Below are 27,523 nucleotides of genomic sequence, written 5' to 3' on the forward strand. Positions count from 1 at the left end.
CCAGGAACTGAAAAGATGAAGAATTGATTTAGGAGATTTCACACTCGCCTGTTTGGCCTAGCCCAGTGAAGTCCCTTTTCATCACGCAACCCTAATGACTCTTCTGGCTGTCACTACTGTCTGGTATTGCCAGCGATCTGACTAAACCGTCTTGCAAAAGTTTGCAACATTCGCCCGAGGCGGACTACAACTCCCACAATTCCGGGCTCTTCCCGGTGCTGATTGGCGGAGCCACCGACTCCAGGGGGCGGAGCTTCCCCCGCCTCCCCGAGGGAACGGACCTCTGATTGGCTGGACCGCGGGGCTTTTGTGTCCCCGCCCTCCCCCGGGGACCGCAGCGGGTTGAGCTGCTGGTGTCAGAGCCCGGCGAGCGCTGGCAGTTCCGCGGCGGGGATGCTGAGGAGCGCTGGGTCCGCGAGCAACCTTGGCCCCTGCGGACTTCCGAGGCCGTGAAAACCCCTGCGCTGCGGCCCTTCCCCGGCCCCCGAGGCCGTTCGCCGTTCCCAAAGCCCGACTCGGGGAAGAGTCCAGCACCGCAGCGGCGGTTCTCGGATTCCGGAGCATTCTGGAGCCCCGAGAGACGCCCCGGGGTTCTAGAAGCTCCCCGGCGGCGACCAGTCCCGGCTTCCTTCGGGCGTCCGTCCGAAATCCGCTCGGGTGCACGGGTCGTCGGCGAGCCGCGACCGGGTCCTGGCGCGCACCATGATCGTGGCGGACTCTGAGTGCCGCGCGGAGCTCAAGGACTACCTGCGGTTCGCCCCGGGCGGCGTCGGCGACTCGGGCCCCGGAGAGGTAAGCGGCGGCCGCGCGACGCCCCTCTTCCCCGGAACCCCGAGCCGCGTCTGAGCCGCAGGCTGTCCGGAGCTGAGTCGGTGTGTCCCAGGCTCGGGGAGGGAAAACCAAGCGCGTAACCCGGGACCCCGGTTGCATCAACTGGCAGCCGCGGCCCTCGACACCCTCCCCCTCCCGCCCCTCCCTCTCCCCTCCTCCCCTCCCCCCTCCCGGGGCCGCGGATCCTTCTCGCCTCCCTCGGACTTGGCCAATGAGGGAGAAGCCTTCTGGAGGCTCTCTGGGCTTTGGGCTCCTGAACGTCTTCAAGTCCAGGCAAATCCGGGCAGCTACGACCACTCCTCCTCCCGCCCCTTCCCTTGGAGTCCCTTCCTCTTCACTTGGGGGCCGGAGGCAGAGGACCCTTCCTGGGGTGCGTCTCGGCTCCTGTCCCCCAGTGCGGGGCGTAGGCACCTGGGACTGGCCAGCGAAAGTCGACCTCATCCCCTGTCCCCAGCACTCCTGCTTTGGAGGGAGAGCGCAGGGGCTCTGGGGGGCTTGGCTGACCGCCCGGTACGCGGCGGCTGCAGCCAAAGCTCGGGAGAGAGGGGACAACCCCCTTCGCGGCTTCCGAAGCTAAGCGCGGGTTAGGCTGCGCCCTGCTAAGTAAGTCGTCTGAGGGCCCAGAAGTTTGTTTCCAGAAATTCTCCCCGCCTCCCTTCCTTTTGTTTCCCCGCCCCCGCCCCCGCGCCGGGCATAGCCCGCAGGGGAGGCCTGGGGAGGCCGGGAGTGGGCTGGACCTAACCAGACTGACAATTCGCACTCCTCCACCACCACCAGCAGCGATAATGGACATCTTATCATTTATTATGCACCTACTAGATACTAGGCTCTGAGTGTTTTTCGCCTTTAATCTAAGTCTTCAGGACTAAACCAGCAAAATACAAGCTACGCTATAGCCCCATTTTACAGGAAGAGCTTTGAGGCCCACGATGGGCTCAGAGGCTTTCTTCACCAACCCCAGTGGATAGCTTGTTCTTTGGCCTTATGATTTCGGAGATTGCATGGCACTGTGAGCTTCTAGTTGCTTTAGTTTACAGGCCTAGAGTGTGGTGGAGGTTGTATTCTGGACCTGGGATTTGGTGGAGTGCTGTGTGACCCCAGGAAAATCCCTGCTGTTCTCTGAGTAACGTGGTTTCTGGGGATCCTACCTCCGTCAGTACATGGTTTGTGCCCTGGTTTTTGTTAGCTTGCTTACCCTTCCCTGCCATGATTTAGGAGCGCCATGTGGAGGAATGGCTCTTCTGCAGCTTCTCAGCGGTGTGACGACTTTGGAAAGATGGAAATGATGTTACTATTGAGAACACCTGGACAGTAGAGAGCAAGCGGCCTGGGTTCGTGTGCCAGCCCTCCTGCTAACTTGCTGTGTGTGGCTTAGCCAGTAATCACTTCTCTGATCTGTAGTTTCTTCCCATGGGGATTTTACAGTGTCTTCAAGGGATTGTAGGGAGAATTAACTCAGAATACAAGCAAAGGCTGAAGCACCGTGACTGGAACATAGTAACTGCATGAAACTTGCTTGCTATTATCAGAATGTGGCCATGGCATGCACAGCTTTCTCCAGAGTGTCTCACAAGGGGGTGCCCGGGCCTGTTCCTGAGATCAGACACTGTACACCCCTCTCTGGGACAGTGCCTGGGAACTGGTCTAGGGAGAAAAGGCTTTGAGGGAGGGATGTTTACACAGAAGCCATGTTTCCTCAATGGAGAAAACTGGTGCTATCTGGGAGGTTTTTCTTTTTCTTTTTCTTTCTTTTTTTTTTTTTTTTTGAGATGGAATCTTGCTCTGTTGCCCAGGCTGGAGTGCAGTGGCATGATCTTAGCTCACTGCAACCTCCATCTCCCAGGTTCAAGCAATTCTCCTGCCTCAGCCTCCCTAGTAGTTGGGATTACAGGCACGTGCCACCACGCCCAGCTAATTTTTGTATTTTTAGTAGAAACAGAGTTTCACCATGTTGGCCAGGCTGATCTCGAACTCCTGACCTCAGGTGATCCATCTGCCTTGGCCTCCCAAAGTGCTGAGATTACAGGCATGAGCCACCTCACCTGGCATATCTGGGAGGTTTCTGTGTATTCCTCTCTCTTGAAAAAAGAGGACCTTGGGATGGTTTCTGCTTTGAGTGGCCTCCTTAGAAGACAGCAGGGTGCCGATCTTTGAGTCAGGTGTCCGAGGCCCAAGAGACGACCCAGGCGTGCAGCTCCCTTAACTCCCTGTCACTTCACCACACACTCCCTTTCAGGAGCTCATTGCCTTCAGATGTGTGTATCTTCAGAAAGTTCCAAGGACTTCACTCTAGTACTGGTGGTATTAGGCTCCAGAATAACTTTCTTGGCCAGATGCGGTGGCTCATGCCTGTAATACTAACATTTTGGGAGGCTGAGGCAGATGGATTGCTTGAGCCCAGGAGTTCAAAACCAGCCTGGACAACATGGTGAAACCCCGTCTCTACAAAATATACAAAAGTTAGCCAGGCATGGTGGTGTGTGCCAACTACTTGGAAGGCTGAGGTGGGAGGATTGCTTGAGCCTGGGAGGCAGAGGTTGCAGTGAACCGTGATCATGCCACTGCACTCCAGCTTGGGTGACAGAGCAAGACTGTCTCCAAAAAAAAAAAAAAACAGGCTGGGTGCAGTGGCTCACACCTGTAATTTGAGCACTTTGAGAGACTGAGGTAGGTGGATCATGAGGTCAGGAGATCGAGACCATCCTAGCTAACACGGTGAAATCCCGTCTCTACTAAAAATACAAAAAATTAACCCTATGTGGTGGCACACACCTGTAGTCCCAGCTACTCGGGAGGCTGAGGTAGGAGAATTGCTTGAACCCGGGAGGCAGAGGTTGCAGTGAGCTGAAATTGCTCCACTGCACTCCAGCCTGTGTGACAGAGTGAAACTCCGTCTCAAAACAAAACAAACTTTCTCAGACATCATTTCTTCTTCAGGGAAGCCCTTCCCCCCCCCACTAGATAAGTCCCCTTGCACACCCTCCTCCAGTCCCCCTTCTCCATGTAGGAGCTTTGGTCCCAGTGATGTGAAACAGTCCCTTGCTGGAGATACCCTGCAGGTCTCATCCCCAGCGCTGCTCTTTGCACCTAATAAGTGTTCGTGACTAGTTGCCCCTTGTTGGCTTAGCTGACTCTTGTGAACTCTTCCAGCCATGGAGTCAGATCTGAATTGTGCCCATTTGGAAAAGGACCTTTCTGAGCCTCCCTGCCCTGTCTCCAAAGAAGAAACTATTTCTCCCTGGGTGGTTGGGAGGAACTGGCACAATCAGATGTGTAAAGCACTTAGCGTGGTGCCCAGCTCATGATGGGCAGACAAGTGTATGGCACCACTCACTCACACCCCCTCTACCCTGCCTACTCCAAGGCTGGAGGTCCAGGGCTGCTTGGGCTATATTTCTGTATCGTCTTCTCAGGTGTAAACCCAGGAAAATATCTGAATTCAGCTGGGGGCAGGCAAAGGAGAAATAGTGTCTGTTCCTTCCCAGCTGGCAGAGTGGGTAACCAGGTGTCTGTAGCTGAGTCGAGGTATAGGCTCTATAAAGGATAATATAGGGTAACCAAGAATAAAGTCTGGGGCTTCTCCAAGAAGAGGATATGGGTAGTGGACCGAACCCTTGGAAGCCAGACTGAGCTGGGTTCAACTCTCCAAGGCTGGGACCGTTTCCCAAAGCTGTTATTGTGAAGTGGAATGGACCTTAGAAGCCAGACAGCCCTGGATTCACATCTCAGATTGGCCACTTGTCAGCTGGTGCCTAACCTTTGAACCCTTAATCTTTCCTTGTGTGCAAAGCAGAGACTCTGCCGCCACCCAAAAACAAATGAAAATTAGATGGAACCTGTGTGCAAGTACCTGAGCTAATTTAAAAGTTAACATATAGTAAGTGCTTAAATTATGATCCATGCCAGGCATGGTGGCTCATGCCTGTAATCCCAGCACTTTGGGAGGCTGAGGCGGGAAGATCACTTGAGCCCAGGAGTTTGAGACCAGCCTGGGCAACACAGTGAGACCTCATCTCTATTTAAAAAAAAAAAAAAAGGCTGGGCATGGTGGCTCACGCCTGTAATCCCAGCACTTTGGGAGGCCGAGGTGGGCAGATCACGTCTCTACTAAAAATACAAAAATTAGCTGGGCGTGGTAGTGCACCCCTATAATCCTAGCTACTTAGGAGGCTGAGGCAGACTTGCCTGAACTCGGGGGGCGGAGGCTGCAGTGAGCTGAGATCGCACCACTGCACTCCAGCCTGGGTGACAGAGTGAGACTCCGTATCAAGAAAAAAGAAAAAAATAGGAACCAGGCACAGATCTGGGGCCATTATCCTCTTTTTACAGTCTGCCCTAAAGTACAGGTAGTGCATGTGAAATTAATGCTTAGCCAGTGGTAACCAGCCTTGTTACGTACCACTATTATTACTGACTCCCCACTCCAGGGAATTGGGGCAGGGTGGGCTGACTTGGAGGGGTCATTTCTTGGCAGCGGTATGCTGCCCTGCCTGCTTCCTCTTTCGGGTTCGGGGAAGCATTCAAGGTATTGGAGCCATGGATTCAAATCTACTTGGTCTTGCCTTTAGGGCTTTATACTATCTGTTTCCTCTGGCTGGAATGCTGGTCCCCCTAGTTTTTGGGGTGTTTGTTTTGAGACGGAGTTTCACTCTTGTTGCCCGGGCTGGAGTGCAATGGCGCGATCTCAGCTCACCGCAACCTCTGCCTCCTGGGTTCAAGCAATTCTGCCTCAGCCCCCCGAGTAGCTGGGATTCAGGCATGCACCACCACGCCTGGCTAATTTTTTGTATTTCTAGTAGAGACGGGGTTTCTCCATGTTGGTCAGGCTGGTCTTGAACTCCCGACCTCTGATGATCCACCTGCCTTGCCTCTCAAAGTGCTGGGATTACAGGTGTGAGCCACTGCACTCGGCCTGTTTGTTTTTTAAGAGAGGGTGTCTTACTGTGTTGCCCAGGCCGGTCTCAAATTCCTAGCCTCAGGTGATCCTCGCCCACCAAGCCTTCCAAAGTACCAGGGTTACAGGTGTTAGCCACGCCCCCTAGGCCCCCTAAATCTTTACAGGCCTTGCTGCCTTCTCATCATTTAAATAACAGCTCAAAGACCACCTCCTCAATGACTTTTCCTGTCTAGTTACACTAAAATATTGCACACTCTCCCTCCCCATCATACAGTTACTGGTTTATTTCACTCACTTTATAGAATCTGTGCTTTGAAATCCTATTTATCAGATTCTGAATTTTATGAAGGCCGAGGGCTTTGTCTTTTTATTGCTGCTTGCAATGTAGCCATCAAAAATATTTGTTGAGTGAACAAATTAATTGTTTCCACCTAGAAAGCACTTAGCATAGTGCCTTATACTTGAGAAAGTGATCCATAAATGGTGTAAACAATGGTCCTCACCCTAGCTGTTATGCTGAGGCCGCACCCCAGACAACTGAATTAGAATTGTGGGAGGTGGGACCTTGGCATTGTTGTTTTTGTAAAGCTTCTTAAAGGATTCTAATGTACTGCTTGGGTTGAGAAGCCCTTGTTTGATACTGTAAGGAAGTTAATGATACCTAACGTTTATTAAGTGCTTATTGTGATGGAGGTATTGAGGTAAGCTACACAGTGTTATCTCATGAAATCCTCATCACTAGCCAGTGAAAGTAGGTACTATTATCCCCATTATTTGGTAAGGAAACTGAGGCTTATAAAGCTAAGGAATAGCAGGTGGTGGAGCTGTCATTTGAGCTCATACAATTTGTGTCAAGAGCCCCATCTTTTTTTTTTCTTTTTTTTTTTGAGACAGGGTCTTGCCTGTTGCTCAGGCTAGAATGCCGTGGTACGATCATAGCTTGCTGTAACCTCAAACTCCTGGGCTCAGGCAATCCTCCTGTCTCAGCAGCCTCCTGAGTAGCTGGGACTACAGGTTGTGTGCCACCATGCCCAGCTAATGTACTATTTGTAGAGACAGGGATCTCACTGTGTTACCCAGGCTGGTCTCGAATTCCTGGCCTCAAGGGACCCTCCTGCCTCAGCCTCCCAAGGTGCTGGGATGAGCTGCTGTGTCAGCCAAGGGCCCCTATCTTTTTTTTTTTTTTTTTTTTTTTTGAGACAGAGTCTCGCTCTGTCGCCCAGGCTGGAGTGCAGTGGCCGGATCTCAGCTCACTGCAAGCTCCGCCTCCCGGGTTTATGCCATTCTCCTGCCTCAGCCTCCTGAATAGCTGGGACTACAGGCGCCCGCCACCTCGCCCGGCTAGTTTTTTGTATTTTTTAGTAGAGACGGGGTTTCACCGTGTTAGCCAGGATGGTCTTAATCTCCTGACCTCATGATCCGCCCGTCTCGGCCTCCCAAAGTGCTGGGATTACAGGCTTGAGCCACCGCGCCCAGCCGGGCCCCTATCTTTTAACTGCACTGTATATTGTTGTTGTTATTGCTGAAAATGTTGATGGATCGAGACCCATGTCTTAGAGCTCCTTCTTTTGACAATTCCTGGGTCAGATTTTGGAGTTAGTTGGGATTCCCAAGGCTATTCCTGTCCTTCCCTAGCACCCCTGATGGGCCCTCTCTGCCTCTCCCAGTTCTGCTCCACCCTACCCTGCTGTGGCTTGCTGTTCTGTCCTCAGGTCCCCTGAGGTGGAGGCCCAGTTTGTGGAGTCAGCAATCCTTATCTCCTTTACAGAGCTGTGGGGCTTTTTCTTTGGTGAGGGGGGAGGGAAGCTCCAAAGGGGAGTGTTTAGGGATTGTGGTGGTTACTACGCTGAACTTGGACCAGCCTGGCCGGGAAGTTCCCAGAAGTGTGGGCTGAAAGGGGCCTGCACAGTCAGGGGCCTTCAACTTCTTTTTTGAGATGAGTCTGCTTGTGTTTCTCACTCTAGGTTGGAGGTAGTGGCTGGATCTCTCAGCTCACTGCAAGTCTGCCTTCCTAGGTTCACTTACTCCTCCCTGCCTCAGCCTCCTGCCAGCTGGGACTACAGGCCACTTCAGCCTGCTAGTTTTTGTATTTTTTAGTAGACGGGTTTCACTGGGTTAGCCAGGATGGTCTCACTTCCTGACCTTAGATCCGCCTCTGCCTGCCTCCAAAGTGCTGGGACTACAGGCTTGAGCCACCGCTGCCTGCCTCAACTCTCTTTTAGCTGTGAAGCCACATTTTTTACTCTACTAGGATTGCTCAGAGAGCTTGGTCACTTTAACTTTCCCAGAGCCACATAGCAAGAAGTTGCAGAATTGGGTACCTACCCAGAGATCTCTTAGCCCTGGAGTCCTTAGGAGCTCTGCTCCTCAGTGGCTTTTGGGCCACTCCTGATATGAAGGTTCAATTTAGTTTTAGTTCCCAGGATACGTGGAGGGAGTTGGTACTAAGTCTAGATCTTTACGGGGAGAGGGAGACCAAGGCCCATCTCGTCCAGTGAGGGCATTTCTGCCTCTGACTGGGGTAAATCTGTTCCGCTGGCCAGTGCTGAGCCGCTTCCACTCATCAAAGGCACAAATGAATGGCAGAGCATCCTCTGAACCCCATCTCTAGGACTAGACAGCAGATGCAGCTTGGGCTACGATCTAGTGGTTTCTAAAGAGGCTCCAGTATTATTACAGGTCAAAATGGTTGCTTCCATCAGCCTTGTACACACCCTGCTCTGACTCTCCATGTCTTCGGGCTTTCTCTGTCTTCATTCACAGGCTAGTATGAATGGCCTGGCGCTTTTGTCCACTGGAATGTGATCTGGTGCAGCAGTGGAAACAAAACAGACAATTTGGATGACAGTGTTTTTGTAGCTAAAACCCTGGGGAATTTTGGAGTCACAGGTGAGGCCCTGGGATGCCATGGTTTAGCTTTCACAAAAGGAGGACCAGTAGGATCGGGCCAGTAGTTTATCTGGAAGCCCAAGGGAAGGGAGGTGGTGGATTTTAAGTCAGCTGATCGATTTTATATTCAGAAAGTTAATGGCTACTGGGCAGAGGATGGATAGGGAAGCTGTAGGCCGAGGAGGTCGTGGACAACTGGGTAGAGGCCAGAGAAAGAGTCCAGACAAGAGGGGTGTTAGTTGATGAGGTGTTGGTGGTGGGAGGACAGATAAGCAGCTAGGGCATGATGGTTTCCTATCTGTAATCCCAGTGCTTTGGGAGGCCAAGGCAGGAGGATCCATTGAGCCCAGTAGTTTGAGGCTATAGGTTATGACTGCATCACTAAAGCCAGCTAGAAGGCCAGTGGCTCATCCCTGGTAATCCCAGCACTTTGGGTGGCTGAGGTATGTGGATCACCTGGGAGGTCAAGGACCAGTCAGCCAACATGGAGAAACCCTGTCTCTACTTAAAATAAAATTATGGGTCAAAAGCGTGGCTCAAGCCTGCATCCCAGCACCCTGGGAGGCCGACGGGATCGCCAGAGGAGATCTAAGACCATCCCACAAACACGTGAAACCCCTACTAAAAAATACACAAAATCCAGCTGGGCCAGGTGCAAGGAGGCTACTGTAGCCCAGCCAATGCAGTCCCAGCCACTGGGGAGGCTGGGAGGCAGGAGAATGGTGATAAACCTGGGAGGCTGAGCTTTGAAAGAGCTAAGATCCGGCCACTGCACTCCAGCCTGGGCTGGCAGAATGGAGACCTGTCCAAAAAAACAACTAAATAAATAAATGAAAATAATAAAAATAAAAATAAAAAATTAGGCGAGGGCGGTGGCGCATGCCTGTAATCCCAGCTACTTGGGAGGCTGAGGCAGGAGAATCGCTTGAACCCAGGAGGTAGAGATTGCAGTGAGCCGAAATCACGCCATTGCACTCCAGCCTGGGCAACAAGAGCGATACTCTGTCTCAAAAAAAAAAAAAAAAAAAAAAAAAAACGGAAGAAGAAAGAAATGAATGAACATGTGAGAGAAATTGAAGCTGCTTCTGAGGCATCTGGGGTACTTGGCTACCTGGCTTCAGGGTGCAAACTGTGGGGTGTTCTTGTATAAGTTCTCTGGGACCACTGAGAAGGTGGCCTCCTGGAGATGTGCAGCATGGTGGCTATATAGTTCCTTCTCCAGGACCCTCCCATCCCACATGCTGGGATTCCTGGGTCCCAGCCCAGTTCCTGAAGAACTCAGCCTGGAGTGAGCCCTCTTTCTTGCTTACCCTTCCAAACGTGCATTTATCTCCCACCTGGCTCTGCCATCCAAAGGATGCTAGAAAGGTGGGTTTAACAGTTCAGTGGAGCCCCTTGGATAGGAGGAAGAAGCTGGATAGGTAATTATCCTCTTTATTCTCCCTTCTACTGCGGACTGACCTCCATGTGTTCCCCCCAGGAGCAGAGGGAGAGTCGGGCTCGGCGAGGCCCTCGAGGGCCCAGCGCCTTCATCCCCGTGGAGGAGGTAAGCTTGGAAGGGATTAGGGATCTTTTTTCCCTGGGAAGAAAGGACATGGCATATTGGTGGGCAGGTGTCTTTTCCTGTTCCTTAAATTACAGCTTTAAACTATTCCTTTCTGATTTCTGATTCATTTAATTCACAAAACGGCTCTGTGAAGCAGGCACTATGAACTTCATTTTACTGGGAAGAAACAGGCTGAAAGAAATCAAGTGCTAATAGCCAGGTAGTGGCCAAACTTTTTTTTTTTTTTGCATGGCCAAACTTTCGATTCCTAGATCAGTGCCTGTTTCCCTTAAGAAGATAGAACTATCTATGTTTATCTTCTCATCCGTGACTGTACATATATTACATGTTCTTTTCTGTCTCAAAAGTAATATATGTTTATTATTTTTAAAATTTCCATTGTTTCAGAAAGCTCTGATCTCCTGTATCTTCCTACACCCTGCAGAGATCATCACTGTTAACCATTTGCCACTGTTTACTATGCTTTGTTCAAGCCAATACTTACTTTCAGTACAGAACCAAGGTCATAGTTTACAACTTGTTTTTTTGTTTTGTTTTTCACTTAATACAAGAAAGACATCCTTCATCTACTGAGTCAGTTCATTCATTCATTTACTTAACATATCTATTGAATGATTAATCTGTGTGAGGCACTGTTCTGGTTGCTTGGGATACAGCAGTGAACAAGACAAAAATCTTTGCCATTATGGAGCTTATATTCTAGTGTGTTGGGATAGTGGAGGTACCTTCAAAACATGCAGAAAAAGGTAAAACTAGTTTCCTCATTTTCTTTGGCCTTCAGTGAACAAGGACAAATTTTTTGTTTCACTGGGCGCGGTGGCTTACGCCTGTAATCCCAGCATTTTGGGAGGCCGAGGCGGGCGGATCACGAGGTCAGGAGATCGAGACCATCCTGGCTAACACAGTGAAACCTCATCTCTACCAAAACTACAAAAAATTAGCCGGGCATGGTGGCGGGCACCTGTAATCCCAGCTACTTGGGAGGCTGAGGCAGGAGAATGGCGTGAACCCAGGAGGCAGAGCTTGCAGTGAGCCGAGATTGCACCACTGCACTTCAGCTTGGGCAACAGTGAGACTCAGTCTCAAAAAAGAAAAATTTTGTTTCCTCTCCTCTTTGCTTTTCCTAAATGTGTAGGGCAAGTAATTAATGAAGTAACAAACGTTTAACCTCCCTCTAAACCCCCTGTTCCTCCACTCCTTGGTAAATGTAAGGCGAACAACCACTTGCTGATTATTTATGTCTGTGGCCCATAATTCTAAGCTCAGGTATTGCTCTTGTGTTTTATTTTTTCATTTATAAATGACCACTCTTTTTTTTTTCTTTTTTTTGAGATGAAGTTTCGTTCTTGTTGCCCAGGCTGGAGTGCAATGGCGCAATCTCGGCTCACCGCAACCTCTGCCTCCCGGGTTCAAGCAGTTCTCCTGCCTCAGCCTTCTGAGCAGCTGAGATTACAGGCATGCGCCACCACGCCCAGCTAATTTTGTATTTTTAGTAGAGATGGGGTTTCTCCATGTTAATCAGGCTGGTCTCGAACTCTGGACCTTGGGCGATCTGCCCATCTCTGCCTCCCAATGTCCTGGGATTACAGGTGTGAGCCACCGTGCCCAGTCCACTCTTTTATAATAAAGAAAAGAAACAGGCAGCCAGGTGCAGTAGCTCACACCTGTAATCCCAGCACTTTGGGACGCCAAGGTAGAGGGATCACTTGAGCCCAGGAGTTCGAGACCAGCCTGGACAACATAGTGGGACTCTGTCTCTGTTTAAAAAAGAAGAACGAAATAGGCTTTGGAGTTCATCTGAATTTGAATCCGATTCTGTCATTTGTAAGATCTGTGACTTTGAGCAAGGAACAAAACGTCCTGGTTTCCTCATCTGGCAAAGTGGGGGAAATAATAGTATTCACCTCACAGGCTTATTGGCAAGATCCCATGAAATCATGCAGAGACAACCGTAAGCTCGGAGATGGCATGGAGACAGCACTCAGGAAATGTGAACTATTTTGCACCCGCCCCCATGGTTATATGCATTTGCGGTGTTAGAATAGATGCTCCTGCCGGGCGCGGTGGCTCACACCTGTAATCCCAGCACTTTGGGAAGCTGAGGCAGGTGGATCACAAGATCAAGAGATCGAGACCATCTTGGCTAACACGGTGAAACCCCGTCACTACTAAAAATACAAAAAATTAGCCAGGTATGGCGATGTGTGCCTGTAGTCCCAGCTGCTGGGGAGGCTGAGGCAGGAGAATGGTGTGAACCTGGGAGGCAGAGCTTGCAGTGAGCCAAGATCGCACCACTGCACTCCAGCCTGGGTGACAAAGTGAGACTCTATCTCAAAAAAAAAAAGAAAAAAAAAAAAATAGATGCTCCATGAAGGGAGGAGAAACCGTACTTTTACTCTCTGTACCCGAGTTTTCCTACCTAAAAATGGAGAAACAGAACTCCAGTTTTGTTGTTGTGAGAGTTAAATAAGTTAAAATGCTTGAACAGTACTTGGCACATAGCATCGTATGTGTAAGTACTGGCCATTATTATATAAGGTACCTAATAAGTATTCATTGAGTCACTTATTAAAATATCTGATTCTCCCCATTGTTTCTTTTTGGACATTGTGGTGGTTTTTACTTTCTTGCCATTAGAAACCCACTGGAATAATACGCTGGTCTCTTTGATGAGTGGGGCAGGAGGGAAACCCATGCTGTCCTCCCCTTTGCTTGGCAGGTCCTTCGGGAGGGGACCGAGAGCCTCGAGCAGCACCTGGGGCTGGAGGCACTGATGTCCTCTGGGCGAGTGGACAACCTGGCAGTGGTGATGGGCCTGCACCCTGACTACTTTACCAGCTTCTGGCGCCTGCACTATCTGCTGCTGCACACGGATGGTCCCTTGGCCAGCTCCTGGCGCCACTACATCGCCATCATGGTGAGCCTCTCTGGGCCTGACACTTGGAGAGGTGGCTTTGTGGGGGGTTCTGTCCTTTGATCTCTTTTCTGGGAGCTTTGTGAACTGATTCCATAGACAAGGAGGGAAGGAGGCATAGAGCAGGGAAAGCCCTGGCTTTCTATAACTGTAGAGTTTTTGGTTTTTTCTTGGAAGGAAAATTTTAGGTTTTGAAGAAAGGCATCATTAGTGCTTGCAAACTGAGGTGCAAAAAGGAATCAGGTGGCCTGCAAGCTGGTGGCAGAGCTGGGGTTACTTACAACTTAGGTTTCCTGCCTCTTGGGCAACAGTGAGCCCTACAACCTCTCCCCTGATGGGGTACCCACCCTGAGCCAGGCACCAAGGGAGGAGGGTGACTCAGGCTCTGTCCACTACCTCCGCAGGCTGCCGCCCGCCATCAGTGTTCTTACCTGGTAGGCTCCCACATGGCCGAGTTTCTGCAGACCGGTGGTGACCCTGAGTGGCTGCTGGGCCTCCACCGGGCGCCCAAGAAGCTGCGCAAGCTCAGCGAGATCAACAAGTTGCTGGCGCATCGGCCATGGCTCATCACCAAGGAGCACATCCAGGTGCAGGGGGCAGAGAGACGGGTGTCTGAGGGAGCACAGAGGCCTGGCTGGTGCCTGGTGGGTAGCCCAGGGCAGGCACTGAGCAGCTCTAACCTCCCCTTCTGTCCCCTCCAGGCCTTGCTGAAGACCGGCGAGCACACCTGGTCCCTGGCCGAGCTCATTCAGGCTCTGGTCCTGCTCACCCACTGCCACTCGCTCTCGTCCTTTGTGTTTGGCTGTGGCATCCTCCCTGAGGGGGATGCAGATGGCAGCCCTGCCCCCCAGGCACCTACACCCCCCAGTGAGCAGAGCAGTCCCCCGAGCAGGGACCCGTTGAACAACTCTGGGGTAAGTCACAGGCCTGGGTCTTGATCGGGGAGGAAGCAGGGATGACCTCTGGTCCTTAGGTAGAAGCTACTGCTTCCCAATCTTTGGTGCCTGCACTACCTGCTGCTGTGAGAGACCATAGAAAAGTTATTTGACTTTGAAGCTCAGTTTCCTCATCTGTGAAATGGGGAGATAAGACCCTCTACTCACACTGGGCTGTGAGGCTCAAAGGCTATTGGTTTTAGCACTTTCAAACTACAAAGTTTACCTTTCACTGAATAATGTGGCCTTGTTTGTTTTAATACAAAAATACAGACACTTTAAAAATTTCCTCTCAGGGAAGTTGTGTCTATTCTGTAGCTTCATAAATGTCACTTTAGGAAGCACAGACCCATGTGCTGTCCAGCACAGTGGCTAGCACAGGGGATGCCCTAGGCCTTTGTGAGCATTAGGAAGGCCTGGCCTGTGGGAAGGATGTGTGGAGCTTCCCAGAGGCCGAAGGAGGAGGAGTAGCTGGTCACCACTGGCCCTCTCCTGCAGGGCTTTGAGTCTGCCCGCGAAGTGGAGGCACTGATGGAGCGCATGCGGCAGCTGCAGGAGAGCCTGCTGCGGGACGAGGGGACGTCCCAGGAGGAGATGGAGAGCCGCTTTGAGCTGGAGAAGTCGGAGAGCCTGCTGGTGACCCCCTCAGGTACAGGATCACAGGCATCCAGGCTCCTGGGGCTGCTCCTTCTTAGGCTATCTCTAGTCAGGAGGAGCTGCCTCCTGTGTTCTAGAGGCAGCCACTTCGCAGCTTCCCGTCCAAGAGGTTCTGAGCCTGGGCCTTGAGCCCAGACCTGGCTTTGAATCCTGAACTGCTAGCCTTTCTGGCTGTGCGACCACTGACGAGTCACTTCCTATCTCAGGGCTTCAGGATTGCTATGTGGGGTTAGTGGGGCAGTAGAAGCAAAGATCTTAGCACAGAGCCTGGCCCAGGGGGAACCAATCCATAAATAACTTCCACTTAAGTTATTGTTACCAGGGGCCTCACTTCATGGGTCCATGGGCCTGATCCACCCCCTCCACAAGGCCGGGCTCCAGCTGAGGTCTTGCCCACTCACTATAGCAAGGGGCTTTTTTGGCCCTCTATTCTGCCTTCCCCTCCCCCGTTTGGTGATTAATCAGGAGTGGACGCCTGCATGCCCCATGCCCCAGCCTCACTGTGACCTCTTTCTGGTCCTCAGCTGACATCCTGGAGCCCTCTCCACACCCAGACATGCTGTGCTTTGTGGAAGATCCTACTTTTGGATATGAGGACTTCACCCGGAGAGGGGCTCAGGCGCCCCCCACCTTCCGGGCCCAGGTGGGGCTCTCTCTACTACTCTTGGCCATTGCTCCACATTTACGAACATGCAGTGGGTGGATAGTTTGAGTAGTTATAGAGTTAGGTACCCAGCTGGGCATGGTAGCTCACACCTGTAATCCCAGCACTTTGGGAAGCCAGGGTGGGAGGATTGCTTGAGCCCAGGAGCTTGAGACTAGCCTGGGCAACATGGCGAAACCCCGTCCCTACAAAGACATTTAAAAAATTAGCTGGAAGGTGGTGCATGCCTGTAGTCCCAGCTACTTGAATGGCTGAGGTGGGAGGATCACTTGAGCTAGGAGGTCAAGGACGCAGTGAGCTGTGATTGCACTACTGCGCTTCAGCCTGGGTGACAGCAAGACCCTGTCTCAAAAAAAAAAAATAGAGTTGGGTACGTTATTTTCCTCAAGATTCCACGAGGGCAGTGGGGTCCCTGTGAATCCTTAAGGAACCCATCTATACCCTAAGCTCAGGGGTTGGTGATCGTAAGGAGAAGGTCATCACCAAAGTGTACCTTCCTTGACATCTGAGGCCCAGAGCAAGCAGCACATTAGGTTTATGGTACCAGGAAGGAGAACTATGGAGATCCAAGGTCCAGAGGATGGGGGTCTCTCTGGCTGGTCTTGGGCTCCAAAGACTCACCAATCCCTTCCCACCTACCTAAGGATTATACTTGGGAAGACCATGGCTACTCACTGATCCAGCGGCTCTACCCTGAGGGTGGGCAGCTGCTGGACGAGAAGTTCCAGGCAGCCTATAGCCTCACCTACAATACCATCGCCATGCACAGCGGGGTGGACACTTCCGTGCTCCGCAGGGCCATCTGGAACTACATCCACTGCGTCTTTGGTATCAGGTGAGCCCATGTCCCTTCACCTGGGGCACATGTGCACTGCGAGTCTTCATTCCGGGTTCACGGTGGTTTCCGTTTTCTTTTTGTTTTTGTTTTTTTTCTTTTCCTTTCTTCTTGCCTATACTATTTTTCAAATCAAATTGTGATTTTGAAAGATGATAGTACTCATTGTTTGAACGTTGTAAATGAAACTCTTTAATTGCACTCCCAGAGGTAACTGTTGTTTGATATGTATGTACATATATATACACACACACACGTATATACACATATACATACATATACACATACACACTATATAGATATGTGTAGAGAGAGTTGTGTTTGTATTTCCATTCCAAGTAGTAATTCTTCTCTCATAATAAATAAGGATAACATAAATGCTCAGTAGGGGACTTTAAATAATGATACATCTATTCAGTGAAATATTATGCAGCTATTACAAATTACAATAGGCCGGGCGCAGTGGCTCACGCCTGTAATCCCAGCACTTTGGGAGGCCAAGGCAGGCAGATCATGAGATTAGGAGTTCGAGACCAGCCTGACCAACATGGTGAAACCCCGTTCTACTAAAAAATACAAAAATTAGCTGGGTGTGGTGGTACGCATTTGTAATCCCAGCTACTCAAGAGGCTGAGGCAGGAGAATCGCTTGAACCCGGGAGGCAGAGGCTAAAGTAAGCCGGGATCGCGCCACTGCACTCCTCCAGCCTGGGTGACAGAGCAAGACTCTGTCTCAAAAAAAAAAAAAAAAAATTACAATAGAGGCCAGGCATGGTGGCTCATGCCTGTAATCCCACACTTTGGGAGGGCAATGTGAAAGGATTGCTTGAGAAACAGGAGTTCAAGACTAGCCTGGGCAACATAATGCAACCTCCATCTCTACAAAAAATTAAAACATTTGCCTGTGTGGTGGCATGCACCTATATAGTCTCAGCTACTTGGAAGGCTGAGGTGGGAGGATCTCTTGAGCTCAGGAGGTCAAAGCTTCAATGAGCCATCATTATACCGCTGTACTTCAGTCTGGACGACAGAGCAAGACCCTGTCTCAAAAAAAAAAAAAAAATAGATGTCTATTTGTATTTCTGTGGGAAAATATTCAGACTGTATTGAGAGAAAAGAAAGCTAATTACCAACAGAAATCTTCTTTATGTTCTTTTTTATATTAAACAGTTTGTGCATGCATGGAAAATGTATGGAAGGCTATACACTAAAATACTGTTTAGTAGTGATATCTCTGCATACTATTATATGATGAATTACATTTTCATCTTTTTGCTTGTTAAATCTTTTCTGATTTTTGTAAGGTGATGGGATCAGATTTGACATGTCCTGTAATTTCTCTATCTGTGAACTACCTTATCAGCACGAATAGATATTTTATTATTATGATTACTATTTTTTAAAGAGACAGGGTCTTGCTCTATTGCCCAGGCTGGTCTTGAAGTCCTGGGCTCAAGCAGTTCTCCTGCCTCGGCTTCCCAAAGTGCTGGGATTGCAAGCATGAACCACTGTACTCAGCCTGTTTTATGCTTTTAACCACTGCATGGTATCTGTGAGCATGGATGTATTGTGATCATTCAGTCATTTCCCTTTTATTGGATATTTAGGTTGTTTGCAGATTTTCACTATTACAAACACCATGTACACATCTATGCATAAGTCCTTGTAGATAAATCCTAGATGTGAAATTACTTGTCAAGCATATACGTAGAACAATTAATTGTTTATTTAAAATAAAACAGCTGGGAGTGGTGGCTTGAACAATTAATTTTTTATTTAAAATAAAAACTCTCAGCTGGGAGTGGTGACCTACACCTATAACCCCAGCATTTTGGGAGACTGATGCGGGTGGATCACTGGAGTCCAGGAGTTCGAGACCAACCTGAACTACATGGTGAAACCCCATCTCTACAAAAAGTAACAAAAATTGACTAATTTATTATTGACTCCTGTAGGTCCAGCTACTTGGGAAGCTGAGGCAGGAGGATCCCGTGAGCCCAGGAGGCAGAGGTTTCAGTGAGCTGAGATCATGCCACTGTGCTCCAGCCTGGGCAACAGAGCAAGACACTATCTCAAAATAAATAAAATTGAAAAACACAGATAACAAAAAAGAAAATAAAGGCTGGGTGCAGTGGCTCACACCTGCAATCCCAGCATTTTGGGACGCTGTAGCAGGAGGATTACATGAGGCCAGGAGTTTGTGCCTCAGCCTGGGCAACATAATTAAGACCTAGCTCTACAAAAAAATAAAAATTAGCTGAGTGTGGTGGTACATGCCTATAGTCTTAGGTATTCTAGAGGCTGAGACAGGAGGATCACTTGTGTCCAAGAGCTCAAGGCTATAGTGAGCCATGATTGCACCACTTCACTCCAGCCTGGGCAACACAGCAAAAAATAAAATAAAATAAAAATTATCCGGCCGGGCGCGGTGGAATTGGGAGATTGAGCCACGAGATCGATTTAGGTCGAGATCGAGACTATCTCAAGCGATTAGTGAAATTCCGTTTCTGCTTCAGGGCCGAAGGTGCTGGAAGGAGAATTAGGAGGTTGAGGTAGATGATACTGAGTGGAGTTGTAGTGAGTTGAGATTAGTTGATGGAGCACTGGCCTCAAAACAAAACAACAAGAACAGACAGTATAATGGATACCTCTTCTGAGACAGGAGTCCCTTCCGCCTGGTAATAGAGTGCAGTACCGGGATCTCAAACATCAGCAAAGCCCTACCCGGTTCGACGCCTATCTCCCCGCCAGCCTTCCTGGAGTAGCTGGGACCACAGGCGCTTTACTCACTGCTGCTTTTTTTTTTGTATTTTTAGTAGAGACGTGGGTTTCACTGTGTCAGCCAGGGATGGTCTCATTCTGACCTCGCGGATCCGCTTCCCATCTCGGCCTCCCGTGCCGGGGACTACAGGCTCTGAGCCATCAAGGCCTCGCCTGTTCTTGGCTTGTTACTGCCATCTCCTTTCTTATTCTTTCTCTTTGAGATGGTGTTTCACCTTGTTGCCCAGGCTGGAGTGTAAATGGCGTGATCTTTGGCTCATTGTAACCCTGGCCTCGGATTCATGATCTCACCAGCCCCGAGTAGCCGGGGACTACAGCACAGGGCTGACTACGTCCAAGCACTTGTATTTTAGTAGAGATGGGTTTCCTCCATGCTGGCTAGGGTTGGTTCCCAACTTCTCATTTCAGGTGATCTGCCACTTGCATCCCAAAGTGCTGGGGTTACAGGGGCATGAGCCACCCATGCCCAGCTTTTAATTAATTAATTAATTGGACATTTTGAGACGGGAGTCTCGCTTCTGCCCAGGCTGGAGGCAGCAGCAGTCTCTGCTCACTGCAACCTCCGCCTCCCAGGCCTATGCACTCCCGCCTCTGTACTTCCTGAGTAGCTGGGAGGGATACAGGTGTCCCGCCCACCATGCCCAGGTAATTTTTGTATTTTTAGTAGAGATGGGATTTCACCCTGTTGTGCCAGTGATGGTCTCTGACTCCTGACCTTGATTCGCCCACCGGCCTCCCAAAGAGCTGGGGACAGCAGCATGAGCCACCTAAGTTCGGTAATTTTTTTTTTTTTTTTTTTTTAAAGACAAGAGTCTTACTCTGTCGACCAGGCTGGAGTGTAGTGGAGTGATCTCAGCTCACTGCACCCTCCAACTCCTGGGCTCAGGTGATCCTTCTGCCTCATCTCCTTAGTAACTGGAACTACAGGTGGGTGCCACCATGCCCAGCTAATTTTTGCATTTTTAGTAGAGATGGTGTTTCACCATGTTGTTCAGGCTGGTCTCAAACTCCTGAGCTCAACTGATCTGCCTGCCTTGGCCTCCCAGGGTGCTGGGATTATAGGCATGAGCCACCACACCTGGCACCTTTCTTTTTCTATGCACAAGTAACAAAAGCATATATAATCTACAAAAACAAAATAAGTTGCCATTTCTTTCCCTACTCATTTCAATTATTTTATTCATTTACTCAAACATGAGCATGTTTTAGTGAACACGTGAATTTTTTTTTCCTGCCTTTCTCACTTAACAGTTTATACCAAACACCAAAAAATTACCCCCAGTTTTAAAAAAGGTACGTTGGCCGGGCGCGGTGGCTCACGCCTATAATCCCAGCACTTTGGGAGGCCGAGGCGGGCGGATCACGAGGTCGGGAGATCGAGACCATCCTGGCTAACACGGTGAAACCCCGTCTCTACTAAAAATACAAAAAATTAGCCAGGCGAGGTGGCGGGCGCCTGTAATCCCAGCTACTCGGAGGCTGAGGCAGGAGAATGGCTTGAACCCGGGAGGCGGATCTGTTTTGACATTGGCTCCCCTTGCTCACTAGACTGGGGATGACTAAGTGGCTTCTAGACTCATCACCAACTTGCTTTTTGGCTTTGAAGAAGTTAGTCATCTTCTCCAGGGCTTAGGTTGCCCATTTGTAGTATGAGTACAAGCTCCTTTTTACCCTTATCCTCTTCCTTCTCCACTGACTTTCCTCCTCTACCTTCCATGGCCTTTACTGTAGAGTAGTGGATATGACCCCTGAGCTAGGCAGAGCTGGGTTAAAAACCCATTCCTGGCCAGGCGTGGCGGCTCACGCCTGTAATCCCAGCTACTTGGGAGGCTGAGGCAGGAGAATTGCTTGAACCCAGGAGGCTGAGGTTGCGGTGAACTGAGATCATGCCATTGCACTCCAGCCTGTGCGACAGAGTGAGACTCCATCTCAAAACAAACACCATTCCTTGCTGTGTTAACTAGGGCAAGTGACTTCCTTTCTCTGATTCTGTTTCCTCATCTATAACGTGGAGTTGATGAATGTAGTAGATTGTGTACACCATCCCGTCATATACACAATAGTGTAGAGTAGTTTTGAGGATTCCACATGGCGCATAGTTGGTATTCAATACAGCATGCTCATTCTCTGTATTCCTTGAAGTGGTCCCCTGCCAATGCGGCCTGTGATACATGATATCAGCTGTTTCTCCTGACTTTTCTTTTCTTTGTTTTTTTTTTGAGATGGAGTTTCGCTTTTGTTGCCCAGGCTGGAGTACAATGGTGTGATCTCGGCTCACCACAACCTCCGCCTCCTGGGTTCAAGCGATTCTCCTGCCTCAGCCTTCCAGAGTAGCTGGGATTACAGGCATGGGCCACCACACCCAGCCAATTTTGTATTTTTAGTAGAAATGGGGTTTCTCCATGTTGGCCAGGCTGGTCTTGAACTTCTCACCTCAGGTGATTTGCCCGCCTCAGCCTCCCAAAGTGCTGGGATTCCAGGCGTGAGCCACCGCGCCCGGCCTACCTTCTGACTTTTCTCAACACTCTCTTCTTCCCTCTATAGGGTGGGACTGGGGGGAGGGAGCTGCCTCTTGGAGGAGAGCATGAGTAATGCTGCTGGGACCTTTCCATCCAGATATGATGACTATGATTATGGGGAGGTGAACCAGCTCCTGGAGCGGAACCTCAAGGTCTATATCAAGACAGTGGCCTGCTACCCAGAGAAGACTACCCGAAGAATGTACAACCTCTTCTGGAGGCACTTCCGCCACTCAGAGAAGGTATGACCTATACAGGCAGGGCAGGATGGAAGTAGACAAGCCCAGCCAATGGAGAGGGCAAGGGGTTAGGACCCAGTGAGGGTCCCCAGACTGAGTCTGTCCTGCTAGGTGGGACACCTGGGCCCGTTGTTCTGGATTGAAGTCCTATTCCACTGTATGATTTCAGAGTCTGTTTACTCACCTGTAAAATGGGAACGTGGGTGCCTGCTTCACATTAGTGGTAACTTGGTGGACCTGGGTTCAAATCATAACACTATCTCTTGATAGCAATGTGACTTTCGGCAAGTCACATTATCTCGCTGAGGTTTTTTTGTTTTGTTTTGTGTGTTTGTTTTTTTGAGGTGGAGTCTCCCTCTGTTGCCCAGGCTGGAGTGCAGTGGCACAATCTTGGCTCACTGCAACCTCCGCCTCCTGGGTTAAAGCGATTCTCCTGCCTCAGCCTCCTGAATAGCTGGAACTACAGGTGCGCGCCACCACCCCCGGCTAATTTTTTGTATTTTTAGTAGAGATGGGGTTTCACTATGTTGGCCGGGCTGGTCTCAAACTCCTGACCTCGAGATCCACCCGCCTCGGCCTCCTAAAGTGCTGGAATTACAGGAATGAGCCACTGCGCCTGGTTGTTTTAGCTTTAAGGAATACAGAGCTTAGTCATGATAGGAATGAATGTGCTTGTCCTTGTTCTAAACTGCTCAGAGCCTTAGCAGAGGCCAGGGCAGCTCTGTAGGAAAGGAAATGGTGAGGTAAGTGAGTCAGGGATCGAGGCAGTCTGGGAGGGGTGTGGGGGGGTGAGGAGTGACATCAGTTGCCAACGTGCCCTCCTCTGTGCCCCAGGTCCACGTGAACTTGCTGCTCCTGGAGGCGCGCATGCAAGCCGCTCTGCTGTACGCCCTCCGTGCCATCACCCGCTACATGACCTGACTCCCAAGCAGGGCCTGGGCCCGGACCAGCTCCCCACAAGGACTTCTCTGTCTGGAGACAGCCCCAGACCCTTTTGTGTCCCATGCCCACCCTCCCCACGCTGGAGTGGGCTTGTGTGTGATGTGCAGTCCCCAAGCCACACCCTCCCTTTTCCTCATTGGAATGGACCGTTCATTGCACTGACTGGGAACTCAGCCCTGTTCCTGGGAGCTGGAAGAGCACTAGGAGATCCCAAGGGACCACACCCTTCCTCCTTCTCCTGCCCCCAGAGGCAGAGGGCACAGGAAAGAAGACGGGCCAAGCTCGGACATAATATGCCACAAGTGTTGTGGCCCTTCCTTAACTGGGAAGTCCCTGGCTGGCCCCCAAGGGAGAGGCAAATGCCTCCAGGACTGACACTCCAGGCAGGTTTGCCTTCTCTCCCCTGTCATTCCCAGATTTCATTACCTCCCACTTGCCACTCACCCATCAATGTGAAAGTCAGGGTCACAGCGGGTCTGTGTGTCTAGTTCCCTAAAAGCCTGTTCTGTTGGGCAGGCGGAGGCTGTTGCCCAAATCCTAGTTCAGTTTTTTGACTTCCTTTGCCCTTTTTTCCTTTTCTCCATGCTTGATGGTGTGAGGCCTCAGGAGAGAGGCCAAGTACATAAAAAAAAAAGCAGATTATCTTGAGAGAGTTTGAGCCTTTGCTGGTCCCATTGCCTTCTGAAGAGGAGAGAGTATTAGATTATAAATCCTCTTTACTTTGGTTCTTTATGCTTGAGGTTCCAACCTAGAGCCACAGTCAGCATGTGAGAGGAGGAGGAGAGGGAGAATTCTGTTCTCCCAGAGCTGCACCTGCCTCACAGAGGCCAGCACCTCACTCGCCTGCCTCCAGTGGCTCTGCTGCAGATGTTTGCCAAAAAGTTGAGCCTTTCTAGATGGCTTAGGTGGCACCATGACTCAGTAGGAGGGGCAGGAGGCACCAGGGTTCTTGTTTGGACCCTGCCCCTGGGCCATGGCCAGGTGACCATGGCTACATTGCCAAACCTCTGACTGCCATAGCTGCAGACTGAGAGGGTGGGTCTGAGTCCCCACAATGTCTGAAGCTGCTCCTGGGATTCTCAGGCTAACCTGCCAACAGCAAGTGGATTTTCTTGCAAGATCTTGAAGGCCTCCAGAGACCCCACTTCTGTAGCCAGTGTCTCCTGGGTGCCTTCTGAGGACTCCCACCCCCATACCAGTATCTCATCTGTCCCCTCTCCTGGGGCTTAAGTGGATTGCTTGGAGGCAGAAGCAGCCAAGGACTGATCCCAGTCACTTTCTGTAGCAAACGACTGTGAATTACAACTTTTCTTGCCCTTCTAGCAATCTGTGCCTCCTCTCTGACCAGTTTGGAGGGCAATGAAGAAAGGCAAGGGCCATGCTGCTGCTGTGCAAGGCAGGAGAGGAGCCTGGCCAGCGTGCCACATTTCATACCCGTGCAGGCGCGGAGAAGCAACTGGCACCCCCCTCAGGCCTGAAAGTTCTCCCTGCAAGAAGGTGTGCAGGAGAGAAGAGGCCCCGGCATGGGGCTTTGGGTTCTAGAGGGGATGTGATGACTCTGTAAATGTACACTGGCTGGGTGGGGAGTGGTAACCAGTGTTCAAGTGCAGAAATCTTTGGCTTTGCTACCAGTTCCATATGATGAGAAATAAACGTTCGCTGAGGTTTTGTTTCATACTCCTTCTTTATGGACTGTTTTTGCAATTTCCTGAAGGTCATGGTTCACCTTGTAGCATAGGCAGAGAGCTGCGATTGCATCATGGGCCTGACCTGATAGCCCCTGCCCTGCCAAGAACTTGTGCCCAGTGACTGTAGGTTGGGACTGTTGGCACTGAAAGTCTACTTTCAGTCCCTTGGACATCCAGTCCTGTCACCCTTCTGTGGCTGCCCTGGCATCATGGAGTAATAATGACCATGGTACTTTGCTAAGCCTGGCCATGGGCTGGGTACTTGGAGACCATTCCTCTGAATCTGCAGCAATCCTGCAAGAGAATCGATACAGGTGAAGTGACATTGTTGAGGCCACATAGCTAATCGGTGGGGGAGCCAGAACTGCCCCCTGCTCTGCTTGACCCTGAGGCCTTGACATTTTATCTGCTGTTCTGTCTACCACTGGACTTCCCGTGTGACAGAGGCTGTTTGAATCTGGAAGGACCCCCTCGTGTCCCCAACCCCACCGCATTATGATTGCCTGCTTCTCATCCTTCCCCCTCCAGCACCAAGGAGACAACGCCAGGAACAAAGAGTTAGATGCAGCCCCCAAGCTGTGTCAGTGCCGTTTATGGCTGTGTGACCTTGGCCAAGCTTCTTCTCTGGGCACCAGGAACTAGTTAGCTTATCAGGAAAACCACATCATATAAGAGCTGAGACCACTCCTGCGGGCTTCCTACTTCCTCTAAATACTGCTGTCAGAAAACTAGGTCTCTTCCAGGCAGCCTCCCCTGCTGGACTTTGTGTTCCCCTTTCCCTTGAGATACGTGTTCATTTTTGCAGGATTCCTATACACTTAGACTTCCTCTAGAGTCATTTGAGAGGGTGTGGGAGAAAGTGAATCACACTTGGAGTATAAAACTTGGATTCTGGTTCTGATTGAGCCACTCACTATATCGCTGGGGAGATTGATTAATTTCACTGTGCCTCAAGTTTCCTCGGCCATAGAAATGGGGATAAAAGTTTTCCATTTCTTTTCCAGTTGGCATGCATTGGGTGTGTGTTTGAGATGGAGTCTTGCTCTGTCACCCAGGCTGGAGTGCAGTGGCACAATCTCGGCCCACTGCAACCTCTGTCTCCCGGGTTCTAGCACTTCACCCACCTCAGCCTTCCTAGTAGCTGGGATTACAGGTACATACCACCAAGCCCAGCTAATTTTGTTATTTTTAGTAGAGACAAGGTTTCACCAAGTTGGCGAGGCTGGTCTCGAACTCGAACTCCTGAACTCAAGTGATCCACCTGCCTCAGCCTCCCAAAGTGCTGGGATTACAGGCACTGGGCCCAGCCTACGTGGCATGCATTGAGTGTGACTGTTGCTAAATGTTTTCAAATTTAATCTCCCAATCTTCACAACAACCTTGTGAGGAAAGGGGCTGTTCCCTTTCTATAGATGTGGAAATGGAACCTCAAATGAGAATCTGGGGAACAGCAATTTAACAGACCGAACCAATTCAAATTCCAGCTTTGACATTTCACGTCTGCCTGATCATGAGCAAGTTGCTTCAATACTCCCTCTTCAATTTCCTTATCTATGGGATGGGATTAATACCTAAGGTTACAGGAGGCTTGTGAGGATTAAATAATGCATAAAAACCACCTAGCACAGTTCAGGTACCTGGCACCTAGCATTCGTGAGCTGTTCAGGATTCAGAAATTTGCCCAAGGTCATACAACTGAGAGAACTTGAATCCTTGTCATTCCGATTCCAGAGTTCTTTGTATTGCCTTTTTTTTTTTTTTTTTTGAGATGGAGCTGGAGTGCATTGGTGTGATCTCAGTTCACTGCAACCTCCCCAAGTTCAAGTGATTCTCCTGCCTCACCCTCCCCATGTTACCGAGGGTTGTCTTGAACTCCTGGGCTCAAGCGATCTGCCCGCCTCAGCCTCCCAAAGTGCTGGGATTACAGGTGTGAGCCACCATGCCCAACCCTGTATTGCATTATTTTTGTCTCCAAAGTGCCTAAATCCTCAGTATGCATTAAAAAAAAAAAAAAATCATGGCAGGTGCGGTGGCTCAAGCCTGTAATCCCAGCACTTTGGGAGGCGGAGGCGGGTGGATCACGAGGTCAGGAGATTGCGACCATCCTGGCTAACACAGTGAAACCCTGTCTCTACTAAAAAAAAAAAAAAAAAAATTTAGCTAGGCGTGGTGGCAGGCGCCTGTAGTCCCAGCTACTCAAGAGGCTGAGGCAGGAGAATGGCGTGAACCTGGGAGGTGGAGCTTGCAGTGAGCCAAGATTGCGCCACTGCACTCCAGCCTGGGCGACAGACAGCAAGACTCCGTCTCAAAAAAAAAAAAATCATGTTTTTTAGGCTGGACCTGATGGCTGACGCCTGTAATCCCAGCACTTTGGGAGTCCAAGGCAGGCGGATCATCTGAGGTGAGGAATTCGAAACCAGCCTCATGGTGAAATCCTGTCTCTACTCAAAATACAAAAATTAGCCGGGTGTGATGGTGGGCGCCCATAATCCCAGCTACTCAGGAGGCTGAGGTCTGAGAATTGCTTGAGCCCGGGAGGCAGAGGTTGCAGTAAGCAGAGATTGCGCCACTGCACTCCAGCCTGGGTGACAGAGTGAAACTCTGTCTAATAAATAAATAAATAAATATTTCAAAAATCATTTAAAATTTTCACATGGAATTGAAAACTTAGCTTCAGACGGAATATAATGAATCTATTTTAGACTTCTATAGCCTTCAACTCAAGACTTGTGCACATCTACCCAGGTTGGAATTTGCAGGAGGTTGTTGGTAGCTCAATTATTTTTCTTTTGTTTTTCTGTTTGTTTGTTTTTGTTTTTGTTTTGAGACAGAGTCGCATGCTTGGTTTGAGAACTGGTGAGAGTGAGTAGAAAAAGAAGCTGGGGCCGGGCGTGGTGGCTCATGCCTGTAATCCCAACACTTTGGGAGGCCAAGGCAGGCGGATCACCTGAGGTCAGGAGTTTGAGACCAGCCTGACCAACATGGTGAAACCCCATCTCTACTAAAAATGCAAAATTTAGCTGGATGTGGTGGTGGGAGCCTGTAATCCCAGCTACTCAGGAGGCTGAGAGAGGAGAATCGCTTGAACCTGGGAGGCAGAGGTTGCAGTGAGCCGAGATATCGTGCCATTGCACTCCAGCCTGGGCAACATGAGTGAAACTCCTTC

At 50.1% G+C, this 27,523-nt stretch overlaps 1 protein-coding gene across 4 annotated transcripts in view; it reads left to right on the top strand.

Annotated features, from left to right (window-relative positions):
- Positions 1-311: 311 nt before the first annotated feature.
- Positions 312-27,523, top strand: part of SESN2 (sestrin 2) — a 43,556-nt gene continuing 16,344 nt past the window's right edge. Inside the window, exons 1-10 of one of the 4 annotated variants that reach the window (XM_003891441.3) lie at positions 312-792; positions 10,098-10,163; positions 12,904-13,101; positions 13,503-13,685; positions 13,800-14,012; positions 14,532-14,682; positions 15,215-15,333; positions 15,999-16,189; positions 21,586-21,730; positions 22,562-24,346. In XM_003891441.3, the coding sequence (XP_003891490.1) occupies positions 703-792; positions 10,098-10,163; positions 12,904-13,101; positions 13,503-13,685; positions 13,800-14,012; positions 14,532-14,682; positions 15,215-15,333; positions 15,999-16,189; positions 21,586-21,730; positions 22,562-22,648 (1,443 nt within the window). In that variant the 5' untranslated portion in view covers positions 312-702 and the 3' untranslated portion in view covers positions 22,649-24,346. Of the gene's footprint in view, positions 793-1,564; positions 2,163-10,097; positions 10,164-12,903; positions 13,102-13,502; positions 13,686-13,799; positions 14,013-14,531; positions 14,683-15,214; positions 15,334-15,998; positions 16,190-21,585; positions 21,731-22,561; positions 24,347-27,523 lie in introns of those variants that run through there. The other 3 variants (XM_009203129.4, XM_021938356.2, XM_021938362.2) reach the window with 3 other exon arrangements.

Source organism: Papio anubis, chromosome 1, assembly GCF_008728515.1.
Source record: "Papio anubis isolate 15944 chromosome 1, Panubis1.0, whole genome shotgun sequence".
In the NCBI taxonomy this organism is placed as follows: Eukaryota; Metazoa; Chordata; class Mammalia; order Primates; family Cercopithecidae; genus Papio; species Papio anubis.